The following is a 20,814-nucleotide window of genomic DNA, read 5'->3' on the forward strand; positions in this document are numbered from 1 at the left end:
CAGGCCCTGGTCTTGTTTAGTCAGACCCTTGTCTTGTTTAGGTAGACCCTTGTCTTGTTTAGTTAGCCCTTGTCTTGTGTAGTCAGACCCTTGTCTTGTTTAGTCAGACCCTTGTCTTGTTTTGTCAGACCCTTGTCTTGTTTAGTCAGACCCTTGTCTTGACCCTTGTCTTGTTCAGTCAGACCCTTGTCTTGTTTAGTCAGACCCTTGTCTATAGACACAGGTTTGCATTTGTCTTGATGCTTATTTGCTTTGCTAACATCAATCAACATGACCTTCGACCTTATCTTTCAACCACTCAAACTAAACACTAAACAATACGGCCCTAGACATTATCTTCCTTTAGAGGTTGTGTAAAGCATGCCATGTCTCAAACTCCACAATCACTGAAAGAGTAAGATGTAGTGCTGATATCATGAATGTCCTTTTGGTCCAATCTCTATGGAGCACTGGGAATGAACAAGAGATTCAGTTGGTCAATTTTATTGCACAGTTTTAATCATTTCTTTCTGACAGTCATATTTTATTTGTTCATGTAAAAGCTCATCAAACATCCATTCACGATTTTATACAACAATAGTATATAATAATGTACCTATACTATCCAAAGTCAGGCCATGTGACTAGATAGAATATTACATAGGATGTATTTATACTTGTAATATAAAGCTTCAATATGTCTCATTCTCTGCTGGTCCATTACCAAAAAATATATTTCAAAATGCCTTTTACAATTTCATTTCTCATTTTTAAAAAAAAAATTTAAAAAAAAGGTTGTGTTGATTCATCACAACACTTGTTTCATTGCCAAACTTCCTTCAGAAAGCTGTAACTAGCATCAGCATAAGGTTATTAGTACTGTAATTGGATCAGGTTATATTTACATCTGATCAAACTACAGTATTTTGCTAGTATCTCTATATACCTTAAACAAGTTGGTTATAATGGGAATATGGAGACACTGAGTCTGACAACGCTGAGTCTGACGACGCTGAGTCTGAGGATGCTGAGTCTGATGACGCTGAGTCTGACGACACTGAGTCTGAGAACGCTGAGTCTGATGACACTGAGTCTGACGACACTGAGTCTGACAATGCTGAATCTGATGACGCTTAGTCTGACGACGCTGAGTCTGACGAGTCTGACGACGCTGAGTCTGAAGACACTGAGTCTGATAATGCTGAGTCTCAAGACTTATATTACATAGCTATGTATAATAAACTTTTTTCTTTCTTTAAAATCACATTCATACTTTCTGGATTTTAAACTGATTCAAGGAAAACAAAACTTAGAATAATTAATTACTATTTTGAAAAAAAAATGAACGATAACAAATAAAAAATCAACAGCAATGATTCAAAAAATCCTCTTAAATGGTAAAACTTTACTTCTTGGAACACAAAGGCATATAAAGATTTTATTTTCCTATCGTGTTTATACTAAACAAAAATCACGTTGAAACAATCTATAAATCACATGTGGAGTAGGACAAACAAGTATTAACAGAATGACAGCCATGAATCATGAGACGGCTAAAATATTGTCCTTTTGTTATCTACACTACACAATGGCACTGTGACATTATAAACAGTTTTGGTATACTCTGTATAACTTGATTACACAAGCATTTCTTTGGTTGACAAGTTTGAGTACTTGTATTGTTTTAACAGTTTGTTACTTTGTTCCCATTATAAAAATAAATACAATGTATAAACAATAAATTCACATCTCAATAAAAAAAACTAGTAAATGTTAGCAATGATTTGTCTCTAACAGGACACTTCATGGTGTACACCACAGCACCAGTTTACAAGCAAAATTTGAAATATTTCACTAATCTAACTAAAACTAATGAAAGAGTTACGTAATGGAACACGAAACATGGAAATCTAGACTTCTTAAATGGAACTTTTACACCATGGACATTTACATTGATTTAAAAAAACACTAAATAACTTAATTTTGATAACAAAGTGTTCTTGTCATATCAATAACTTATGACTAAGGTATGCTAGAACTACAAAGTCACTTCATTAAATACCTCAGCTGGAATGTTAAAATTTTACTGCCATAAAAATGATGAAGTGCAAAAGATGTCAGATTTGATATCAATAATCACTTAAAAATGCATTGTTTTACAAATAAGGCAATATAGATTGTATACTGTACTTATCAATCAGAAATAACTAAAAACATTTTGATCTTTTATTTTGTGTCAATATGTTCAAGTGAACTAGTAAACTACTTCTATCAAGAGATTATCCCTCTAAAGGGACCACCTTTGTTCAAAAGACCACCTGTGTTAAAGGACCACTGCTGTTAAACCTGTGTTACCAGATCACCTGTGTTAAAAGACCACTTGTGTTAAAGGACACCTGTGTTATAGGATTACCTGTGCTAAAGGACTACATGTGCTTTAGGACCACCCATGTTAAGTGACAAAGGACCAACTCGTTTAAGTGTCTGCCTGTGTCACATGACCACCTGTGTTATGTGTCTACCTGTGTCACCTGACCACCTGTGTTAAGTGACCACCTGTGTTAAGGGACTATATCAAATAAGCAATGGCCATCTCAGATACTGCACCACAATGGCCGTTGAAATTCAATTTGTGACATAATCATTACCAATATAAACCAAAATCAAATTTTCCTTATTCCATTAAAAAAAAGAGAGTTATTTTTAACCTTCTTCAATATCATTACATTTTGGGAGTTGGGGGTGGGGGGTGGTATTAAATCAAACATGTTTTGATATCGTTAGAAATATAAGTATTATGTTTCATATATTCATGTTAAGAAAAGTTCTAGTCGAAATGAAAAAAATTAGAGAAGCTGAGTGATGGAGGCTATAGAGTGACTGTCTGAAGGCCTGCTGTGTGTTATACTGTACATTATATCTAAGATTTATAATTACAGCACTATGATGACATGATTTTACTGTCATAAAAGAATAAATTTATTACACTATGAACTCTTTATAGTGTGCATGATAAGTATACTGAATGGACATGTGCTTCATAAATCACTTTTATATTATATAATAGCCTTATCCAATATGTCCAAAATACAAGAGTTGTTCCCCTTTGACCAGTAATATATAATGCATATTTATCAATAAAATCTGCTGCAATGAAAACGTTTCAGCTAACTGTGCATTTGTGGGCTTGAATTGATCAGGTATAATCAGTATATTATTTCCTAGTTTTACGGTCATCTCTGACATCCTTGAGTGTTGAATTAGTATTACTTCTGGGATAGAAGACTGATGTAAGTGATGTTACTGACGTAAAGGTATATTTTTATACTATAGTTCTATTGTTGTAAGTACATACATGATCAAAAGCATTGTAATCACTACATGTACCAACAGCAATAAGAAATTATAACACTCCGAAGAATACAGTATACCATTACATTGAGCAGGTGTTTGCTGACATCTCTACAGAACTACATTAGATATGGGTACATGGAACAGGTGTTTGCTGACATCTCTACAGAACTACATTAGATATGGGTACATGGAACAGGTGTTTGCTGACATCTCTACAGAACTACATTAGATATGGGTACATGGAACAGGTGTTTGCTGACATCTCTACAGAACTACATTAGATATGGGTACATGGAACAGGTGTTTGCTGACATCTCTACAGAACTACATTAGATATGGGTACATGGAACAGGTGTTTGCTGACATCTCTACAGAACTACATTAGATATGAGTATTTCCAGCCATACAGGAAAGCATACAATATAAGCAAGTCTTTATTGTGTCAGAATAAGTAAATAAGCAAAAAATGTTTACAATTGTTTTGATAAAATAGTGTAAAGCTTAGGTAGTAGGCTCAAACAAAATATTTTAAAAATAAATGAAACTACAGAAAATACAAAATTTGGGGCAAAAATAACATTAACATTAGTTTTTATAACTCATCCTTAGGAAGGTATCCCCCATAATTTGTGGCTTGGCTTCCTACAAATTCATCATGCTTATCCACCATTTCCTCCTCTGAAAGTTTACCGTCCTTATCTGTGTCAGCTCGCTCCATCAGATGTTGTGCTTCCTCTAAAGCAGCTTCTCTGTTGCTAGGCAACACCCACTCCACAATCTCTTCACGATTTAGTTTTCCGTCACCATCTGTGTCATAATTACTAAACTGCTCCTCCTCATAAATCTCGATTTCTCGATCTGCGTCTCCATCTAAAAACAAAGATTAGGTGTAATATCTCACCATTTCTGCTTAGTTTCTTGTTAGTTTCGTGTTTTTTAAGTAAAATGCAAACTACAAAAAAATGCATGTCTTCCCAAATTTATATTATTATTGCTTTATGTCCTATTAACAGCCAGGGTCATTTACAGATGTGCCAGGTTTGGATGGTGGAAGAAAGCCTGAATCCCGGGAGTGAAAAACACTAACCTGCCACCAGTACCTGGTGACTGCCCAAGAGGTTGGGAAGGGCTAATGATAAAGACGGTCAAAGGTCACTCGACCACCAGTGCCCCTCCTCCTAAAATACCCAATGCCCATGTAAAGTTTGATCTTTAAAAGTTATATCTTTTCTCCTCTTCCTCCTGTTTTTGCTCTTAATTATATGAATTAGAAAATTCCTCTTAAAAGTAGCAGTAATAATCTTTGACCGTCAAATCTAATAAAGTTGCCTTTCTGCCATTTTTTTCTCTGATCATCATGCCAAAGTGCCTTACAGTCAGAAGCAGTTCTTTAGCTGTTCTCAAGCCTTCTTATCTGTTACTGTACCTGTTTTAAACATTCCCTAACAGTTCAACAATAATAACTACTTCCTTTTATTCAATGCACTGCTTGTGAATACTTTTAAGCTGTTAATGGGACTGCTTATGATAGTTCAACAAGAGTTCCTCGGAACTGTATGTGTCGCCTACATAAAGTGTCACGGTCACCCAGAAATTGAACTGGATGTGCAACGATCAACCATAAAGCTGTAATACCAAATTTCATTTCTATAACTTGAAGCATAAAGGGAAAACTGTGCAAAGCAATATTCCTGAGAAATTTTCCAAGTTCAAATGGACATATCACTGACAAGAAGGGTCACAGACAGCATATAGCAAATGTCATTTCTATAACTCAAACAATATTCCCAGAGAATTTTCTAAGTTCAAAGGGGCATAACTCAGCCAAGAAGGGTCAAAGACAGCCAGGAATCACGATTAATCTGTTCCCTTGCAACAAGAAGCCATATGCCAAATTTCATTTTGATAACTCTAAGCATTACCGAAAAAAGTCTAGAAAACTTTCGTATGGATGACGATGCCGCCGTGACGACAGACAAAGTGATCCCTAAGTGTCCGCCAGCTCTGCAGGCGACACAAAAACTGCCAAGAAATGATAAGGCTTAGCAATCCTTAGCCTTCAACTGGTATAAATCTTTCAGCACACGCATGCTCTATGCAATAAATGTCAAGGTCAAGGTTAAATTTGGAAGTTTGGAACATTATTGCCAGTAGGTTTAAGGTGTGTTGGAGTATGCACATGGCTCCAGGATGAAACAGATTTCAGGATAATTGTGACATCTAAGATGATTCTATCAGTAATATTAACAAGTATGTCCATGAAATGAATGAGATAATGTTCTTTGTTTTTACATGTCTTTAATCCTCAAAACAGGATATAGTGCATTTATACAACTGTCTTTTCATTCAGAAATTCATTAAGTAACAATTCACCATGTGTACACAAACACTATAATAATATGCAGATGGGAATACCAGACACAATTTTTACCCTTTAGTTACAAATATCAGTAAAGTCTAGCTACTTTAGATTAGGTTCTAAAATCCAAAGACACCAGCAGAATCAAGCTAATGGAACTAACTCATTAACTTATAATGAGTGACATGTATTTCATAAATGATTACACTTTAAAAACAGAAATTATAATTATTAGAAATCATAAGCATTGTATGAAAATTACTATATAATTACCAATACATTCTGTGTTCTAAGCAGTTAAATGAAAATGTATGTCGAATAATTTATTAGCATGTCGACATTTCTTAATTATTTGTAGTTTTGTTTAGCCGTTCAATTCTTCCATATTTGGTAACCCGTAACTTTATATACACAGACTAAACTGTAACCCCTACAGGTAACCAGTAACTTTATATACACAGACTAAACCGTAAGACCTACACGTAACCAGTAACTTTATATACACAGTCTAAACGGTAACCCCTACAGGTAACCAGTAACTTTATATACACAGTCTAAACCATAACCCCTACAGGTAACCAGTAACTTTATATACACAGACTAAACCGTAACCCCTACAGGTAACCAGTAACTTTATATACACAGACTAAGCCGTAACCCCTACAGGTAACCAGTAACTTTATATACACAGTCTAAACCGTAACCTCTACAGGTAACCAGTAACTTTATATACACAGACTAAGCCGTAACCCCTACAGGTAACCAGTAACTTTATATACACAGACTAAACCGTAACCCTACAGGTAACCAGTAACTTTATATACACAGACAAAACCATAACCTTTACAGTGAACCGGTAACTTTATATACACAGTCTAAACCGTAACCCCTACAGGTAACCAGTAACTTTATATACACAGACTAAACCGTAACCCCTACAGGTAACCAGTAACTTTATATACACAGTCTAAACCGTAACCCCTACAGGTAACCAGTAACTTTATATACACAGACTAAACCGTAACCCCTACAGGTAACCTGTAACTTTATATACACAGACTAAACCGTAACCCCTACAGGTAACCAGTAACTTTATATACACAGACTAAGCAGTAACCCCTACAGGTAACCAGTAACTTTATATACACAGTCTAAACCGTAACCCCTACAGGTAACCTGTAACTTTATATACACAGTCTAAACCGTAACCCCTACAGGTAGCCTGTAACTTTATATACACAGTCTAAACCGTAACCCCTACAGGTAACCTGTAACTTTATATACACAGACTAAACCGTAACCCCTACAGGTAACCAGTAACTTTATATACACAGTCTAAACCGTAACCCCTTCAGGTAACCAGTATCTTTATATACACAGTCTAAACCGTAACCCCTACAGGTAACCAGTATCTTTATATACACAGTCTAAACCGTAACCTCTACAGGTAACCATTAACTTTATATACACAGACTAAACTGTAACCTCTACAGGTAACCAGCAATTGCTAACCTTAAGAGAGAAATGTCTATACATCTAAACTCTCCTTATACCCACCCCTGGGGCAGGAAAATATCATGTTATTTATTTTCAACTATTTTCATCTTTAACGGATGGGAAGGGAGGGCTATTCAGTATGCATATATCTGTTCTATTCATGCACAACATCAGGTACCTTTGAGTTGCAAATGTGTCATACCTCTTTTCACAAATTCCTGTTTTGATATGTGACCATCTCCATCTTTATCATAGTCTTTTTGTGCCCTGGTTAGTTCAATCTCGTGCATGTGTTCATAATCATAAGGATGTGTAAAGGCTCTATATTCTTCTGCATCCAATACTTCATCTTTGTTTAAGTCAGCAATCTTGAATTTTTCCTCATCTTCTGATACCACCTAAGAAATATTAAGATCAAATTTAATCTGGTTAAATCTTATAAGATTTAATAAAGTAGGGTTAATATCTACCCAGATAAAATCTTATCAGGTACAATCTAACCAGGTAAATCTAATCAGATAAAATCTAACCTGGTAAAATATCATCAGATAAAATCTAATCAGATAAAATCTGATCAGGTACAATCTAACCAGGTAACATCTGATCAGGTAACATCAAACCAGGTAAAATCTGATCAGGTAACATCAAACCAGGTAACATCTGATCAGGTAACATCAAACCAGGTAAAATCTGATCAGGTAACATCTAACCAGGTAAAATCTGATCAGACATCAAACCAGGTAAAATCTGATCAGGTAACATCAAACCAGGTAAAATCTGATCAGGTAACATCAAACCAGGTAAAATCTGATCAGGTAACATCTAACCAGGTAAAATCTGATCAGGTAACATCAAACCAGGTAAAATCTGATCAGGTAACATCTAACCAGGTAAAATCTGATCAGGTAACATCAAACCAGGTAAAATCTGATCAGGTAACATCTAACCAGGTAAAATCTGATCAGACATCAAACCAGGTAAAATCTGATCAGGTAACATCAAACCAGGTAAAATCTGATCAGGTAACATCAAACCAGGTAACATCTGATCAGGTAACATCAAACCAGGTAAAATCTGATCAGGTAACATCAAACCAGGTAAAATCTGATCAGGTAACATCTAACCAGGTAAAATCTGATCAGGTAACATCAAACCAGGTAAAATCTGATCAGGTAACATCTAACCAGGTAAAATCTGATCAGGTAACATCAAACCAGGTAAAATCTGATCAGGTAACATCAAACCAGGTAAAATCTGATCAGACATCAAACCAGGTAAAATCTGATCAGGTAACATCTAACCAGGTAAAATCTGATCAGGTAACATCAAACCAGGTAAAATCTGATCAGGTAACATCTAACCAGGTAAAATCTGATCAGGTAACATCAAACCAGGTAAAATCTGATCAGGTAACATCAAACCAGGTAAAATCTGATCAGACATCAAACCAGGTAAAATCTGATCAGGTAATGTCTGATCAGGTAAAATCTGATCAGGTAACATCAAACCAGGTAAAATCTGATTAGACATCAAACCAGGTAAAATCTGATCAGACATCAAACCAGGTAAAATCTGATAAGACATCAAACCAGGTAAAATCTGATCAGGTAACATCTAACCAGGTAAAATCTGATCAGGTAACATCAAACCAGGTAAAATCTGATCAGACATCAAACCAGGTAAAATCTGATCAGACATCAAACCAGGTAAAATCTGATCAGACATCAAACCAGGTAAAATCTGATCAGACATCAAACCAGGTAAAATCTGATCAGGTAACATCAAACCAGGTAAAATCTGATCAGGTAACATCTAACCAGGTAAAATCTGATCAGGTAACATCAAACCAGGTAAAATCTGATCAGACATCAAACCAGGTAAAATCTGATCAGGTAATGTCTGATCAGGTAACATCAAACCAGATAACATCTAAAAAGTCGAAATCTAATCAAGTAAAATATAAATCTTATAAAAGATATATCAAATTTCTTTCTTCTTTTTTTTTCCAAATACTCCAACAACAATTTAGGACATTGTGGTATCAAAATTACTATTCTAGTTCATCAGCTATCAAAGTAAAAAAAAGTCATTAGTGTGTCAAATGTCCTTGATATGTGTCAATTGTTTTGGTAAGTAAATTGCCCTTGATGTGCTTTATTTATAACTCTGTGCAGCATCCACTTTTCAAGATTTATGTCTAAGTACCTTGTTAAAATCTTCCAGATCATCATCTGTCAGTTTGTGGAAATCGTCCATATCCTCTGGGTTGTATCCATACACTGCTCCAATATATTCACGCCATGTCATTTTCCCGTCTTCATCTTTATCCTGCTTCTCAAATTCTTCTAAAGAGTCTTCTGCATCAAGCTTTCTAATGACCAAGAACATTACAAGATTAACAATTAGTGTCAATGTGTCACTTCAACAAGACACAGCCAGTGTCAATGTGTGATTTCAACAAGAAACAGTCAGTGTCAATGTGAGATTTCAACAAGAAACAGTCAGTGTCAATGTGTCTCTTCAACAAGAAACAGTCAGTGTTAATGTGTCTCTTCAACAAGAAACAGTCAGTGTCAATGTGTCTCTTCAACAAGAAACAGTCAGTGTTAATGTGTCTCTTCAACAAGAAACAGTCAGTGTTAATGTGTCTCTTCAACAAGAAACAGCAAGTGTCAATGTGTCTCTTCAACAAGAAACAGTCAGTGTTAATGTGTCTCTTCAACAAGAAACAGTCAGTGTCAATGTGTCTCTTCAACAAGAAACAGTCAGTGTTAATGTGTCTCTTCAACAAGAAACAGTCAGTGTCAATGTGTCTCTTCAACAAGAAACAGTCAGTGTTATGTGTCTCTTCAACAAGAAACAGTCAGTGTCAATGTGTCTCTTCAACAAGAAACAGTCAGTGTCAATGTGTCTCTTCAACAAGAAACAGCAAGTGTCAATGTGTCTCTTCAACAAGAAACAGCAAGTGTCAATGTGTCTCTTCAACAAGAAACAGTCAGTGCCAATGTGTCTCTTCAACAAGAAACAGTCAGTGTCATTGTGTCTCTTCAACAAGAAACAGCAAGTGTCAATGTGTCTCTTCAACAAGAAACAGCAAGTGTCAATGTGTCTCTTCAACAAGAAACAGTCAGTGCCAATGTGTCTCTTCAACAAGAAACAGTCAGTGTCATTGTGTCTCTTCAACAAGAAACAGCAAGTGTCAATGTGTCTCTTCAACTTCTTAGTTACATATATAACCTTGACCTTAGATATATGGATGACCTTGATTATGAGTATACAGATTTTTTCTCTTAGATGGTATGCCTTTTACAGTCTAAGACAAAATGTCTATAAGAACACTATCTCAGCTGAATAAATTAAATAAAACATTTTGTAGGCTTAGGCAGATATTCAACAAATACAAAATGTTCTGTGTAATGTTAGCACATTAGTACAGATACTGACAAGTACAAATACTTACTTAAAGGAACCCATGATCCACTTCATCAGTTCCTCTTCAGTGACGAATGCATCTTTATCCTCATCCATCTGTTTGTACAGAAGACGGAGTCTCTTTTTGGCCTCCTCTGGGGCCAACGTATCAAACTCCTCCTCCAGCTCCTTAGATCCTGTTGTAATGCACAGAAATCAGCGATGTTGATCAACCAACAAACAATCAGTGAAATAATAACACCAATCTGTAGTAAGACAATAGGAGTGAAACAAATAAACAAATCAAACAATACATATGTCATTATAGCTGATAAGACTGACACTTTTCAACCAAACGGTGAATAAAGTGAAGGGTTGAACACAGGATTAAACTGTCAATACAGTGGAGTAACTGTGGAGTCACTGTAGAGTAACTGTGGAGTCAATGTGGAGTAACTGTGGAGTAAGTGTGGAGTAACTGTGGAGTCAATGTGGAGTCACTGTGGAGTAAGTGTGGAGTAACTGTGGAGTCACTGTGGAGTAACTGTGGAGTAACTGTGGAGTAACTGTGGAGTCAATGTGGAGTCACTGTGGAGTAAGTGTGGAGTAACTGTGGAGTAGCTGTGGAGTCACTGTAGAGTCACTGTGGAGTAACTGTGGAGTAACTGTGGAGTCACTGTGGAGTAACTGTGGAGTCACTGTGGAGTCACTGTAGAGTAACTGTGGAGTCAATGTGGAGTAACTGTGGAGTAAGTGTGGAGTAACTGTGGAGTCACTGTGGAGTCACTGTGTTACCTTATCATCTGGAAGCTCGTTAACATTAAAGGATACCACATAGACAAAAACATCAACATATTTATAAACCAATAAAAGTCCCTTTCAGGGCAGTTGAGAACTTTAGTTGAACTTGAAAGGTAATATAAAAGCTCAATAATTATGAATAAATCCTAAATTACAAAAAGTACATCTGTACTAACAACATACAACTGATAGGTACATCTGTACTAACAACATACAACTGTGTGGTACATCTGTACTAACAACATACAACTGTGTGGTACATCTGTACTAACAACATACAACTGATTAGTACATCTGTACTAACAACATACAACTGATTAGTACATCTGTACTAACAACATACAACTGATTAGTACATCTGTACTAACAACATACAACTGAGTGGTACATCTGTACTAACAACATACAACTGTGTGGTACATCTGTACTAACAACATACAACTGTGTGGTACATCTGTACTAACAACATACAACTGTGTGGTACATCTGTACTAACAACATACAACTGTGTGGTACATCTGTACTAACAACATACAACTGTGTGGTACATCTGTACTAACAACATACAACTGATTAGTACATCTGTACTAACAACATACAACTGTGTGGTACATCTGTACTAACAACATACAACTGTGTGGTACATCTGTACTAACAACATACAACTGTGTGGTACATCTGTACTAACAACATACAACTGATTAGTACATCTGTACTAACAACATACAACTGTGTGGTACATCTGTACTAACAACATACAACTGTGTGGTACATCTGTACTAACAACATACAACTGATTAGTACATCTGTACTAACAACATACAACTGATTAGTACATCTGTACTAACAACATACAACTGATTAGTACATCTGTACTAACAACATACAACTGATTAGTACATCTGTACTAACAACATACAACTGATTAGTACATCTGTACTAACAACATACAACTGATTAGTACATCTGTACTAACAACATACAACTGATTAGTACATCTGTACTAACAACATACAACTGATTAGTATCATACTGTACTAACAACATACAACTGTGTGGTACATCTGTAACAACATCTGTACTAACAACATACAACTGATTAGTACATCTGTACTAACAACATACAACTGATTAGTACATCTGTACTAACAACATACAACTGATTAGTACATCTGTACTAACAACATACAACTGTGTGGTACATCTGTACTAACAACATACAACTGATTAGTACATCTGTACTAACAACATACAACTGATTAGTACATCTGTACTAACAACATACAACTGTGTGGTACATCTGTACTAACAACATACAACTGTGTGGTACATCTGTACTAACAACATACAACTGATTAGTACGTCTGTACTAACAACATACAACTGATTAGTACATCTGTACTAACAACATACAACTGATTAGTACGTCTGTACTAACAACATACAACTGTGTGGTACATCTGTACTAACAACATACAATTGATTAGTACATCTGTACTAACAACATACAACTGATTAGTACATCTGTACTAACAACATACAACTGATTAGTACGTCTGTACTAACAACATACAACTGATTAGTACGTCTGTACTAACAACATACAACTGATTAGTACATCTGTACTAACAACATACAACTGATTAGTACATCTGTACTACTAACAACATCTGTATGTCTGTACTAACAACATACAACTGATTAGTACATCTGTACTAATAACAACATACAACTGATTAGTACATCTGTACTAACAACATACAACTGATTAGTACATCTGTAACAACATAACAACATACAACACTGATTAGTACATCTGTACTCTGTACATCTGTACTAACAACATACAACTGTGTGGTACATCTGTACTAACAACATACAACTGTGTGGTACATCTGTACTAACAACATACAACTGTGTGGTACATCTGTACTAACAACATACAACTGATAAGTACATCTGTACTAACAACATACAACTGATTAGTACATCTGTACTAACAACATACAACTGTGTGGTACATCTGTACTAACAACATACAACTGATTAGTACATCTGTACTAACAACATACAACTGTGTGGTACATCTGTACTAACAACATACAACTGATTAGTACATCTGTACTAACAACATACAACTGACATCTGTGGTACATCTGTACTAACAACATACAACTGTGTGGTACATCTGTACTAACAACATACAACTGTGTGGTACATCTGTACTAACAACATACAACTGATTAGTACATCTGTACTAACAACATACAACTGATTAGTACATCTGTACTAACAACATACAACTGATTAGTACATCTGTACTAACAACATACAACTGATTAGTACATCTGTACTAACAACATACAACTGATAAGTACATCTGTACTAACAACATACAACTGTGTGGTACATCTGTACTAACAACATACAACTGATGGTACATCTGTACTAACAACATACAACTGATTAGTACATCTGTACTAACAACATACAACTGATTAGTACATCTGTACTAACAACATACAACTGATAGGTACATCTGTACTAACAACATACAACTGATTAGTACATCTGTACTAACAACATACAACTGATTAGTACATCTGTACTAACAACATACAACTGATTAGTACATCTGTACTAACAACATACAACTGTGTGGTACATCTGTACTAACAACATACAACTGTGTGGTACATCTGTACTAACAACATACAACTGTGTGGTACATCTGTACTAACAACATACAACTGTGTATCTGTACTAACAACATACAACTGATTAGTACATCTGTACTAACAACATACAACTGATCTGTGGTACATCTGTACTAACAACATACAACTGTGTGGTACATCTGTACTAACAACATACAACTGATTAGTACATCTGTACTAACAACATACAACTGATTAGTACATCTGTACTAACAACATACAACTGATTAGTACATCTGTACTAACAACATACAACTGATTAGTACATCTGTACTAACAACATACAACTGATTAGTACATCTGTACTAACAACATACAACTGATTAGTACATCTGTACTAACAACATACAACTGTGTGGTACATCTGTACTAACAACATACAACTGATTAGTACATCTGTAACAACATACAACTGTTGGTACATCTGGTACAACTGATGTAGTACATCTGTACTAACAACATACAACTGATAAGTACATCTGTACTAACAACATACAACTGATAAGTACATCTGTACTAACAACATACAACTGTGTGGTACATCTGTACTAACAACATACAACTGATTAGTACATCTGTACTAACAACATACAACTGATTAGTACATCTGTACTAACAACATACAACTGACTAACAACATACAACTGTGTGGTACATCTGTACTAACAACATACAACTGATTAGTACATCTGTACTAACAACATACAACTGATTAGTACATCTGTACTAACAACATACAACTGATTAGTACATCTGTACTAACAACATACAACTGATTAGTACATCTGTACTAACAACATACAACTGATTAGTACATCTGTACTAACAACATACAACTGATTAATACATCTGTACTAACAACATACAACTGATTAATACATCTGTACTAACAACATACAATCTGACTGATTGTACATCTGTACTAACAACTTACAACTGTGTGGTACATCTGTACTAACAACATACAACTGATTAGTACATCTGTACTAACAACATACAACTGATTAGTACATCTGTACTAACAACATACAACTGATTAGTACATCTGTACTAACAACATACAACTGAGTGGTACATCTGTACTAACAACCTACAACTGATTAGTACCTCTGTACTAACAACATACAACTAACAACATACAACTGATTAGTACATCTGTACTAACAACATACAACTGATTAGTACATCTGTACTAACAACATACAACTGTGTACAGTACATCTGTACTAACAACATACAACTGATTAGTACATCTGTACTAACAACATACAACTGTGGTACATCTGTACTACTGTACTGTACAACATACAGTACTGATGTAGTACATCTGTACTAACAACATACAAACTGTGTGTACATCTGTACATCTGTACTAACAACATACAACTGATTAGTACATCTGTACTAACAACATACAACTGAGTGGTACATCTGTACTAACAACATACAACTGAGTGGTACATCTGTACTAACAACATACAACTGATTAGTACATCTGTACTAACAACATACAACTGATTAGTACATCTGTACTAACAACATACAACTGATTAGTACATCTGTACTAACAACATACAACTGATTAGTACATCTGTACTAACAACATACAACTGATGTAGTACATCTGTGGTACATCTGTACTAACAACATACAACTGTGTGGTACATCTGTACTAACAACATACAACTGATTAGTACATCTGTACTAACAACATACAACTGATTAGTACATCTGTACTAACAACATACAACTGATTAGTACATCTGTACTAACAACATACAACTGATTAGTACATCTGTACTAACAACATACAACTGATTAGTACATCTGTACTAACAACATACAACTACAATTAGTACATCTGTACTAACAACATACAACTGATTAGTACATCTGTACTAACAACATACAACTGATTAGTACATCTGTACTAACAACATACAACTGTGTGGTACATCTGTACTAACAACATACAACTGTGTGGTACATCTGTACTAACAACATACAACTGATAAGTACATACAACTGATTAGTACATCTGTACTAACAACCTACAACTGATTAGTACATCTGTACTAACAACATACAACTGATTAGTACATCTGTACTAACAACATACAACTGATTAGTACATCTGTACTAACAACATACAACTGATTAGTACATCTGTACATCTGTACTAACAACATACAACTGATTAGTACATCTGTACTAACAACATACAACTGATAAGTACATCTGTACTAACAACATACAACTGATAAGTACATCTGTACTAACAACATACAACTGTGTGGTACATCTGTACTAACAACATACAACTGATTAGTACATCTGTACTAACAACATACAACTGATTAGTACATCTGTACTAACAACATACAACTGATTAGTACATCTGTACTAACAACATACAACTGATTAGTACATCTGTACTAACAACATACAACTGATTAGTACATCTGTACTAACAACATACAACTGATACATCTGTAACAACATCTGTACATACTAACAACATACAACTGATTAGTACATCTGTACTAACAACATACAACTGATGTAGTACATCTGTACTAACAACATACAACTGATTAGTAACATCTGTACAACAACATACAACTGTTATACATCTGTACTAACAACATACAACTGTGTGGTACATCTGTACTAACAACATACAACTGTTTGGTACATCTGTACTAACAACATACAACTGATTAGTACATCTGTACTAACAACATACAACTGATTAGTACATCTGTACTAACAACATACAACTGATTGGTACATCTGTACTAACAACATACAACTGATTAGTACATCTGTACTAACAACATACAACTGATTAGTATGTCTGTACTAACAACATATAACTGTGTGGTACTTCTGTACTAACAACATACAACTTGCCTATTGATAAGGATTGTACTCCATTGTATGTATAAAAATAAAAAAAAGAAACAAACCTAAAATGGCTTCATGATCAAAGTGAGAGTTGTGTTCTCCGTGATCATCAAAGTGATGAGAATCTGACTGAACATGGTGACTGCCATGTTGGGCGTGCTCCTGATCGCCACAACTCTGGTAAGAACAGGCCAGTAACAGCATGGTATAAAACAGTAGCTTCATATCTGAAAGTTACAAATGGATATGAATATAATGTTGATGTTTTATGAAATCTGAATTACCCCAAATTAAACTGACCAGTGAGAATTTGACTCATTTACAGGTACATGTAATTATCAGCTATTACAGATGGTGTCTTTTGGAATTTCTGACAATGGACAGTGACACAGTTAAAAACTAAACAGTGGAGAGACCATGATAATAATACATGCTGACCTAAATAATGGCACGTGTACCATTCATGCTTACTGATCACTTTTCCAGTCTGATAACCTATATCATAGCTTTTAGTCAACTCTCTCTGAAATGACTATACCGGGTATGTTTCCATTCAAACCTTATTCATGTAAATGAACATATTTTTTAAAACAAGTTCTGAAATGTGAAAAAAAAATCAATAGTTGAACAGTTGATGGATTATACTTTTTTTTATGTAAAATGCAATTACCGGGTATGATGAAGAGTACTGTTACGGCACTCAACATTCCAACAGCTGTCATTAAAAATAACTGTCAGCTTGTATATATTTGAGAACTGATCAATCATTGGAGAAACCAAACAATACACGACCATTTAGAGAATCACAATTTTTCAAATGCATATCTAAGAAGAACATTTGTTTGGTTAAAATATTAACAACCAACAGAGTTACCTCCCTTCCCATAAGTCCTGCTTCATTATTGGATGGTCAGAAAACCAAAATGTGGAGACAAAATCTCACTTAACCAGACACTTAAAAATTTTACAAAGTAATGAGCTGGCTGAACAAGACTAGTAAAGAAAATGTGATGATCGAAATTTAGATTCTGTAATTTTGTACAAATAATAAGACTTGATTATCTCAAATCCAAGATTCTAGTTTTCAATTACATTTTTCAATGAAAACCACTGTGAGTAACACACCAAGATGCACAGCTGCACATCTTGTTATATTCTCACCAGACGGAGAAAAGTTATTTTCTGTCAGACCAACAAGTTAGGATGATTTGGATTTCAGCACTTTGGCAATACAAATATACTGGTACCAGGAGACAATTTACATAGTGTACATGTACTTTTGGACTGAGTGCATACAATTATAATTCCATATAACCCATTGACTAATCAATAATTACACACAACATAAGATTTACATTTGTACATCAACATGGAATGACTGTCGCTTTTTATTGGGTTTATATATAAGTTTATAGCGAGTGGAACAAGCGCTCTACAGTATTGTGTGTGGTAATTCAACCCCAACAAGCTGCCAATACAATCAACATTACATACAATACACTTACCTCATTATGAAATGAGAACTGCCAACCAATTGAATGGATTAAAAATAATTTTAAAAAACAAAATATCATTCTAAGCTTTCATGTGGAAATGAAATCATGCTAAAAGTCTTAAATAATTAAAATGAATTTAACAAATATATACTTTAATCGTTTGAAATGCATATAACAAATATCTCGTTGAAAAATTACAACTTTAACCATTCAAAATTTGAACACGATTGTGTTCCGATATACATGATTTCCGGTTTAATCTATGGGAACTTTTGTCACTTTTCATGAACGATAAACACATTGTCTCTAACATGGAAGCAGCCGAAAGGTCCCGATTTGGCATAAAACCTGCCCCATCTCCTAACTACATTCAAACTGCAAGATGTAGATATTCTTTCGATAACTGTTTGAAATTAATCATGATCAAGTATTTGAACATTTAGAAATTTTCCAGATAACACTTATAAGGCACAGTGATAAGATAACTATCAGTGTCAAGTTGTTGTTTTTTTGTCAGAAAAATGCAGTTTATGTAATATTGGTGACTTTAATAAGAAATTCATTTAAATATAAATATATTTCTATTGATTTTCTGAATTACAATGTATAACAGAAAGTCTCAGCAGTGTTTACAACTTAACCCTTTTTTTCTAACAAAAAAAGCAACATTGCTTAAGAAACAGCAGGTTCTAAAGCATTTTATGATTTCTTCATTAACAGAACGAATCTCTCAATAACAAAGAAAAAAGAAAATGGCGGATGAGAGTATTCTGATTTTAATGATGAAAACTGGTTAAACATATAACACCCCCTTTACAAATCCGACTAAAACTATATTGTCTTTCACCATATTTTGACTACAAACTCTTTTTTAAAGCAAAGATAATAGACAGTTCTCTCTGCAAACTCTATAACTTTGAAAGGGAAACTCTTGTACATTTATTTTGAAGATTTTTCTTTTTTATCAATTTTTGTTGTCTAGATATGTTATCAAAGACTTAATTTATACATTTTTTGTTACCATGAAAACAGATAACCCTCATCACAAATTTCGATTTTTCTGGCCCAGTGCTCTGAAACATTCAAGATAATTGCTCAAAATGTTTTACACTGATTAAACTAGTAGCATCTTTTGCTATGAGGAAATTCTCCATTTAAATACCATTTCTGTTACCATGGAAACAGATAGGCAAAATCACAAAGTTAAGTTTTTTAGACTAGTTCTCTTAAGCTGTATAAGTTAATTGCTCATTACTCAAAACTTTACACAGGTATAAAGCTAGTACTCATGTATAAGTTCTCTATTTCTATATCTTGAATGGAATAATTAAAGATAACAAATACAATCAAACTTGTTGTAATATTAACATATATATATGATTGTCTTCCTTTTAAACAGTGGGTCTAACTATGGGAGGAAACCTGTATTCTTTCAGGTAATCGAACCCTTGACGGCAAGGTGAAAAAGTGTCTCACAACTGCGGCATCAAACCACCACCTGATCAAGATGATGCATTGCTTTCTAGAAGAAGAATAACTTGTGCTCGCTTTTAGGCAGTGCCTATTTCATATTACATATATATGCCTTGTTCCACAGTAATCATAAATACTTTTGCAATGAGTTGGAAAACCATCTGCTCTTATTCTAAGGCTTTGCCTTTTTCGTATCACAAACCAGACAAAAACACGGGTGTTAAACAGTGGAAAAAAGGTAGCAACGCGTAAGCCGAAACCATTTTGAAAATAAATTTTAAAAACTTGGTCTAGGTCACCAAGCCTTCTAACTTCACCTCTTAATTTAGTGACCTCGACAAATAACTTGTCTCGCTAACTATAAGTTAGGATAACTTACTGTTCAACTATTGTACTCCTGTAGCGGGTTGCTTATTCTTTGTGTAGGACACGAGCGATCTCTGCTCTCACAGTTTATCTCCCTTCCGGTTCAATGTTTATTACACGTGGTAGATATAATCGTTATCATCAGATGCAAGTCAGTGTTTTGTATCAACATGCAACGTGGCTTATAGTGATTGATCAAAGGTGACAAATGATGACAGATCGCTCGTCAGCAGCCGGTCTTCACCGGAAGCGGAAGTACTTGTAGAGGGACAGGGGAGAAAACATTAAAGACGTTTTATAACAAAATTGCTAGGTTATATACAAACTTTGACTGAGAGGTGTATTTCAAGTAAAATCATTTTAAAATTTAATTTGATTATTTTTTATTTAATTGGACCAGCGTATGATGGTTGTACACGAAATGATTGAATGTGTAAGGGGATCCTACTCTTAA

At 34.7% G+C, this 20,814-nt stretch overlaps 1 protein-coding gene across 1 annotated transcript; it reads right to left on the reverse strand.

Moving 5' to 3' along the window:
• Positions 1 to 476: 476 nt before the first annotated feature.
• Positions 477 to 20,574, reverse strand: LOC132549950 (reticulocalbin-2-like). The gene is made up of 6 exons (XM_060213936.1): positions 20,374 to 20,574; positions 17,088 to 17,252; positions 10,650 to 10,797; positions 9,395 to 9,560; positions 7,392 to 7,587; positions 477 to 4,203 (listed from the first exon to the last, which is right to left on the reverse strand). The coding sequence occupies exons 2-6, from the start codon at positions 17,248 to 17,250 to the stop codon at positions 3,926 to 3,928; spliced, it is 951 nt and encodes a 316-aa protein (XP_060069919.1). The 5' UTR covers positions 17,251 to 17,252; positions 20,374 to 20,574; the 3' UTR covers positions 477 to 3,925.
• Positions 20,575 to 20,814: the final 240 nt, after the last annotated feature.

The sequence above is a fragment of the Ylistrum balloti genome, unplaced genomic scaffold, assembly GCF_031769215.1.
Source record: "Ylistrum balloti isolate Yb309-2 unplaced genomic scaffold, AGI_CSIRO_Ybal_v1 Utg370092, whole genome shotgun sequence".
Taxonomy (NCBI): domain Eukaryota; kingdom Metazoa; phylum Mollusca; class Bivalvia; order Pectinida; family Pectinidae; genus Ylistrum; species Ylistrum balloti.

Excerpts from the sequence above, each read along its gene's own strand:
- LOC132549950 (XM_060213936.1), bottom strand. The coding sequence starts at position 17,250 with ATGAAGCTACTGTTTTATACCATGCTGTTACTGGCCTGTTCTTACCAG. Across the intron at positions 9,561-10,649 it reads TGGATCATGGGTTCCTTTAA|AAAGCTTGATGCAGAAGACT; the intron begins GTAAGTATTTGT and ends CTTGGTCATTAG. Across the intron at positions 4,204-7,391 it reads ACAGGAATTTGTGAAAAGAG|ATGGAGACGCAGATCGAGAA; the intron begins GTATGACACATT and ends CTTTGTTTTTAG.